Genomic DNA, 7,647 nt, shown 5'->3' with positions numbered 1-7,647 from the left:
GCATTCAATTATGTATTACACAATCAGTTTAAAAATAAGGTGGATCAATATATGCTGGTAATAGAATAATTAATCTCTAATACACACAGGAGTAAAAAGCAAGATATAGAACAATAAATACAATATCTTCTCATTTCTGGTAATATAGACTATCTCTGGGGAAGGGGTCTGGAGTGGGAGTATATATCCTTTTGTGTTGTTTAAGTTATTTATTTTTTTAAACCACATGCTCGTATTATTTTCAATTAGAAAAAGTAAAAGAAATCTATATACAGGTCAAGGAAAGTCACAGGTGTCTGGCCCAGGGAACTGAGTCATGCAGGCCTGAGAAAACATATGAAAGAAAATATGGAACATAGTGCTAGACACTTAAGAGGTGCTTAATAAATAGCTGGGGGAAGCAAAAATATTTGGAAGCAATTCAGACGCAAACCCTGGACAATGAGAGCTCTATCTGAACATCAGATATTCAGCCAGCAGAGCCCATGTTTTATACGAGGAGCTAAGTTTGTATCGTTCATGTTATAAAAAGAAAAGGAGCATAAAACCCAAGTATCTTGTATTTATGTTTGGGCAAACTGTTTTTCAGCATTCCTGTGCAAGGACATTGTGTGCCCAAACATGAGTCTTCTAAGAGATGGGGTGCAAGCCCTTCCCCCTGTGAGCAGAGCCCACCCCTAGGGCTCCTCCAGTGGCCCAAATGCTACATCCCAACTTTCAAAGGGTCCTGAGCAGCCTTTCCTCCAGTTCCTCCAGGTCAGACACTCACAAAACTTTCTGCAAAAACAAAATGACCCCAACAGTCTCACTGCATTCCAGCCTACAGAGAAGACAATCTCAGCACATCAGGCCCTTCTCCACACTAAGGCTTCAAGAAAAGAAACCCCAAAAGGAAAAGGCAGATAGGTAAGCAAGGCCCCTCAGCAGACTTTGGTAAAAGAACTCCCAGGGTTTGGTACAGCTTCTTTCAGCAAGCCTGATCTCAAGGAAATCAGGAATCCAGACGCAAAATGGACAGAGGGAAGGCGCCAGAACAGCCAGCCTCAGAAACTGCTCTTTGGTCCCTACTTTATTTGGATATGCTTCCCTGAAGCCACGTAGTTGGTCTTAGCTTTCAAAAAAGTTTGGCCACTGATCCTATGACTAGGAGCGTCTGTGCTGGGTAGCCTCGTCTGGCTGCCTCTGGATACCTGGCTTCCACAGGGCAACCACACAAATTCTACCTTCTCTCTCTCCTCCACAGAAACGAGCTGTGCTGGCAGGCGGATAGGTATAGCAAGGGCAACAGAGTGGGAATGGGGTGGGAACCAACTAAAAGCAAAGTCTTTTCCAGGCACCCACAGACTTGAGGACACATGAGGGAAGTTACAACAGAATCTCCTTTTCTCTGGAGCACCTCACTTGCCACGAGGGCAGGGTTTCTGACTCCTGTGCCAAGGACCAGGTTGTCTAGGCAGTGGGAATAAAGAGGAGCACTTACCGGGGGAAGATGGCAGTCATCAAGGCTGAAGCATAGCCAGGCTTGCAAGCTCCCTCTGAAAAGTTTGCGTACTTGGTGGCTAATTCCACAGGCCTATGGGAAAAGAAGGAAAGTCATAGCTTGCCAGGCACTGAGCAGTCAGTGGGATATTAGTTTATGAAGAGCTGTAGTTGTTTAAACCTTGAATGAAGCTTCATTCCCTACAAACAGCGCTTAAGCCCCTCTTCTACACCAAGGCATCGGGGGGTGGGGTGGGGGGTGGAAAAACTCCCCAAACCCTAAAGGAAAAGGTAGATAAGTAAGCAAGGCCCCTCAATGGAATTTGGGAAAAGGAACTCACTGGGTTTGCATGGATTCTTTGCAGTAAAGCTGATACCAAAGAAACTGGGAACTCATCAAGGCTCCTGGACTGGGAGAGTCGAGCATGGAGATCTAGGAGAGAGCTGTTCAGGCTTTGATAAAGTCAGAGGCACTGCCCTCTCAACCTTTCTTCTATGTTCCTATACGTCCAGCCTTATCTGCTTTGATTCTCTCCACACATAGATCCAGCCAGTGGGAACCACTAACAGTGCCTCGAATATAGATCATATGTATGTTGGGGCTACTACTGTAACCATTACTACTGTTTAGTTGCGGATGCTTCCTGTTCTTCTGTTCTCTCTGCCTGGAATGTTCTTCCTTGTCCTTCACTTGGCTATGCCTACTGGTCTTTCACAAATAAGCTTAGATGTCAACCTCACTGGGAGTGATTCCCTGACACCCAGAGTGGGCTTAATGCCTCCTCTGTGCTCCTATAGTCCACCTCCTACCACCCACATCACATGCTTACCCCCTTAGCACTTGCTGTACTGTGCTATAATTGTTGGTAATATGTCTCCCTCATTATATTGGAAATTCCCGAGCTCAGAGTCTTCTTACAGAAGACCCCTATAATTTTCTGAAGGAACAAAATGACATTGACAGTCTTACTGTACTTGGACTAAAACCAAGACAATCTCAGGAACCCACAAGTCAGAGATTGCTGAATATTTTTCAGAAGACGTGTGTGTTCTAGCCCTGGCTTTGTTGCTGTGTGACTGTAGTCAGATCACTTCACATGTTTGGGCTTCAATGACAGGCTGGAGTCACTGCCCTGCCACCAGAAACTCTGCCCAATGCACGTTAGAGAAAACCACAATGGAAGAACAGGACACACTCAGTGACTGCTGGGCTGGAGGCCCTACGTGCTGGGGCACCTGAGGAAGCCCTGGCTGGTGGCCAGTTCCCCGTCCCAACCTTCCCCACCTCCACCCTTGGGCCTGCTGCCAAAATTCTGATCATTCTAATGCCCAGCTGCTCTGCTGTGCTGAGGCCTGGTGGAAAGCCTTTTCTCAGGGCTGCCTTCTTCAGGGACTGGGTGGGGTCATACAGGGTGGTGGTATGGGGGGCAGGTGCAGGGAGGCTGGTGCCTATACTGCAGAGACAGAACCGATGATGCCACTGCCTACTGTGTGTCATATGTGATTCACTCATGTGCCCCTGAGGGCCTACCTCAGGGCCTTACACAGAGTAATTGCTCAGTGAATTTAGACAAATTTGTCATATCCGTGTGCAACTCCTTCTAGAAATCTACATTTTTTAGCCCTCCCTACCAATGAAATTTAAAGCCTGAAATGCAAATGCTGAGTGACAAGCCAGAGTTGAGACTTTATTTGGTTGGCAAAAGAAAGTCAAAGGTTTAACAAGAAAATTTACATAACAATATTTTCTTATGTAAACAGCTGTATTTCAGAAATGAAATATAGAATTTACATAACAATATTTTCTTATGTAAACAGCTGTGCTTCAGAAATGAAATATAAGCTTTAGTTCCATTACTAAACTCACTGAAAGCTTTTGGACTAGGCGCAGTGGTTAAAACATTATAGATTTTTCAATTACTCCTCTCAATAGCCGTGTGAGTAGGTGCTATTAATTTACACAGAAGCTCAGAAAGATGAAGAGACTTATTCAAGATCATACAGCAAGTAAGTAGCAGATATCAGATTTGAATCTGTTTCTAACAAGAGTATAGGAGCTCTGAACGTGGCACTGCCACCAGTGTGGGTCACAGTAAGTGCCATCACAGAGAGAAGCACCGAGTCTGGGGACAGCACATGAGTCTTCAGTGCAACTGGAGATGGGGTAGAGAAAGGGTCAAGAAGGCTTAGCACAGCTCTTTGACTGTGTGCATATGAGCAGTGAGGCACTATGAGTCCCTTATATTCTTGTCTCCCGATCCTCCATCATCTGTTTGCCTGCTTAGCACAGTGGGTTCCTGTGGTCCTTCTCAATTCAAGAAAGTTTCACCAAGAAGATGAAAGATGGACAGCAGCTGCATCTTTGACACAGTGCATTACAAAAATACATGTATAACAAGAGACAAAACTTTGGCTACCTTATTCCTCTCTAGTTTACACCACTACCTTTTTTGGCAAGGTACTTTAAGAATAAGGGTTCAGGGACTCAGGTAATCTATAATGGAGAGGAGGGAGCAGTGGCAAGCTGAAGCACAGGGGAGCTAGAATGAATCAGGGAAGGCTCTTCCCATGGCAGTGCAAGGTAGTCGCATATCAAGGATGAGCAGCTCTAAATTAACCTTTTTATTCAGAAAGCAACAGTAACTTCAAAAATACATAGTCCCGGGTACAGTGGGCCAAATTATTACCAAATTAAAATGCCTTAGAACTGGCCTCCTGACCATCCCAATGAGAGAAGAATAGGGGGAGTGTTAGGGATTCTGAGTCATACAGCAGGCTGGGACCTCTGGGGCAGTTAGCGGTCAAAATCACTAAGATTAACAGTCGCCAACTCCCTCGGGCTAGAATAGTTAGTTTCTCTAAGGCACTCACACTCCAAATGCCAGGAGGCCTCCACAGATGTCTGATCAAATCATTCAGCCCTTGTTCTTCTCATACTCTGCAGCTGGCCTTTCATTTTGGGAGGTTTAGCATTTCAACCAGTAAGAGCACCCATTGTCCTACAAACGTGACTACTGAGCCCCTGGGGTGAAGAGTGTAAACTATTGCACTTTCAAGAGGAAATCCAGATGGACAGATTGGAATCCCAAAGAAGGAACCAGACTTCCACTCCTCTGCTTCACCCAAAAGCACCGAATTTAAGAAATCAGGCCAAACAATGGGTTGTAAATGGAAAGAGCATAGGATCTGGAGTCAGAAACTTTCATAGAGGACACTAGCAGGCAGTGTGCCCTTAGGCAAGTCATGGAAAATCTGATTCACAGCTTCCTCATCTACAAATGAGAACCAGTTGATTCCTAGGGATCTGGGGAGGATGTGGTGAGAAAGCACATTTGGAGGGGCTGGCTATCCTCTAGAGCAGCGGTCCCCAATCTTTTTGGCACCAAGGACCCGTGCTTCTATGAGAATCTAATGTCCAGTGATCTGAGGTGAGGCTGAGGTGGTGAGGTGAGCACTTGGGAGTGGATGCTCATACAGATGAAGCTTCTCTTGCTGGCCCGCCACTCACCTGTTATGTGGCTTGGTTCCTAACAGGCCACTGACCGGTATCAGTCTGCGGCCCAGGCGTTGGGGACCCTTGCTCTAGAGCACCACACAAATGTTACGTGAAAGATGAGGTGGCAGAGGCAGGCAGCCAGGTCATGAAGGCTTTGAACGCTTGGCTCAAGTTTGGATTCTGTCATAGGGGACAGTGACTGAATGATTTCCAGTGAAAGAGTCCCTCGATGGCAGTGTGCTTTATAAGGATCAACATTTGGGAGGCGAGGAGTAGCACTGCAAGAGGCTGAAAGGAGCAGTCCAGAAAAATGAGAGTGTGATGCCTCAGTTGCCTTAAGGACAGAGAAACTAACTGTGTCAAACCCTAGATAGGCCTGGTAATGTGTGGCCATAGGATGGACAGCTGAATTTGACAACATGAAAGTTATTCCTGACCTTGAAAGGAGCTGTTTCACTGGAGTGTGTGTGTGGTGGTGGGGGGGGTGGGGCGGGGGGAGGGGAGAGGAGTTGAAATGCTGATTTCACTGGGTTTAAGAGAAAACAGAATTGGAATCATGGAATATAAATTACTATTTTTAGGAGTTTTGCTATAAAGGGAGACAGAAATAGGGCAATAGCTGGAGGAAGGAAGCAAGAAAGATGTTTTTTGAGGTTAGGAAATATTTTAGCACGTTTATAAGCTGCTTAAGATAAGAGAAAACTCACGATGCAGTGGAGATGGAACAGTTGTAGAAGAATTGTCCTCAGTGGGTAAGAGGGGGAAAGGATCTAATACAAAAGTAAGGTTGGCCTAGCTCTGTGAACCCTGCCCTGCTCTGGCCAGTGATCCAGTGATGACCTATTCATCCTGTAATATCAGTTTAACACCACTTCCTTTATCAAGCTTTTCACAATTGCTTCCTCCCCAAGTAGAACCAACCTATCCTGCCCATGGACTCCATTATACCTAGAGCTGACTTTCACCTTAGCTTGCTCACTTATTCCTACACACTCTCTCTCCCATCTCCTTCCCTTAGTTCATCTTATTCATTCATTCATTCACTCGTTCATTCACTCAACAAATATTTAGAGGCAACATAAGTCACTCTGCTTGGATTTTAAATCCTGGCTCTATCCCTTACTAGCTGTGTGACTGTGGGCATATTATTTAATTGCTCTGTGCCTTAATTTCCACATCTTTAAAACTATGACTATACTGGTACTTACCTTGTAAAATTGTTGTGATAATTATGCTGAGAATAATGTGGTTAGTATTATTCCTGGCATATAGTTATTTCTCAATACATGCTAACTATAACAGTCTCATTGTTATGTGCCAGACATTGGCCTGGGATTAGGGATACAATAATGACTAGGACATAGTTATGGCATAATACTTATTACACTGAAGAGTAATTGTTCATTTAAATATCTTTCTCTCCTAGTCTATGAAAATTGAATGCAGCGTATAGCACAGAGTACCATGCATGGCACAGAGTATATAAGTACCGAACAAAATGTGTGTTGGACTGAACCTAATTGGTTACCTTGACTTGGAGGTTAACTGACAGGGAGTATCGGGGAGAGATGGTGATGGCTAGGGAAAATGAAGAAGGGACTTCAGGGTTTACTCCTCAAGACTCTATAGATCAGTGATGGGCATCTTGTGACCAATGGTCTAATTTCTAGAACCCTCTCAAAGAGGACTACACTCAGATCGGCCCCCTACTATGCTCCCTCCTTCATTCCACATGCTCGTTTACTAATGTAGAGGTCAAGGAACTGGTTGTGAGAATAAAATAAGACCATGTAAGATACCTAGCACAATGCCTGGCAAATAATGGTTAATAAATGTTAGTTTATTTTCAAGCAAACATAGCAACTTAAAGCTAGTCAATATTATTGTGCTGCGAGGACTTGAATGAACATACAGATAAGAATCCTCAACACAGAGCTCACCCCGCAACTGCTTCTTCAATTCTATTCCCTCTCACCTTCCTAATGAAGATGCTTTTCTCTAATTACCAGAGGGTTGTTTCTGGAACAATGACATGACTTCAGAGAAAATGGAAGAAAGGGCTTAAACTTTCTCCCTAAGGACAGTTTTATCTCTTCTGGCTGCTTCTCCCTTCCAAGCCCATTAAAAGATGTCTGCTGGCTCTTCCAGCATTATCATCAGTCTTTTCATTCTCTCACATTTGAGGTGTTGCTGATCCATCCTGCCTTAGGTACCAGTGGCCCTTTGCTCTTTGTGAACTCCAAAGCAGACTTGGACTTCTCTACAGTTTTTGCCTCACTTTCAGCAATGTATGATGAACTCGGCAGCACTCTCTGATGTCTCTTCCACAACTTTAAGAGAGGAGGGACTGCTTGATCTGAGCCATCTGGAATTTGCGGTATTTCTCAGCTCTGGAGGTCCTGCCTTTCCACTCTTGGTACTGGACATAGCAACACATTTTCAATAAAACAGGCCACTTTGCTATTTGGTTAGTGATTCTGGAGCTGACATTACTGCAGTTTATCTTTGTTTCCAGGGCCTTGCAATTTACTTCATTTTAACTAGGAGGATGCTCTCCAGTAAGCTCTTACAAATGCTTTAGCCTGAGCTGTATAGGCAATGCTCAGAGACTCTCCACCAGGGATCTGTGGCTGCTCCCATTCAATTTTGTTTCTATATTTCATTTCTTTAAA

At 44.5% G+C, this 7,647-nt stretch overlaps 1 protein-coding gene across 9 annotated transcripts in view; it reads right to left on the bottom strand.

Annotated features, from left to right (window-relative positions):
• The window catches only part of ST3GAL3 (ST3 beta-galactoside alpha-2,3-sialyltransferase 3), a 182,023-nt gene that overhangs the window by 77,521 nt on the left and 96,855 nt on the right, over window positions 1-7,647 (bottom strand). For 5 of the 9 annotated variants that reach the window (XM_011367534.2, XM_011367533.2, XM_011367531.2 and 2 more), the window contains one exon: window positions 1,481-1,573. The exons of the other annotated variants lie outside the window; for them this stretch is intronic. In XM_011367534.2, coding sequence (XP_011365836.1) covers window positions 1,481-1,573 — 93 coding nt within the window. The remainder of the gene's footprint in view (window positions 1-1,480; window positions 1,574-7,647) is intronic. 9 annotated transcript variants of the gene reach the window in all.

Source organism: Pteropus vampyrus, unplaced genomic scaffold (genome assembly GCF_000151845.1).
Source record: "Pteropus vampyrus isolate Shadow unplaced genomic scaffold, Pvam_2.0 Scaffold135, whole genome shotgun sequence".
In the NCBI taxonomy this organism is placed as follows: Eukaryota; Metazoa; Chordata; class Mammalia; order Chiroptera; family Pteropodidae; genus Pteropus; species Pteropus vampyrus.
The sequence above is the reverse complement of the archived record's forward strand: the minus strand, read 5'-3'. Positions and strand labels throughout refer to the sequence as shown.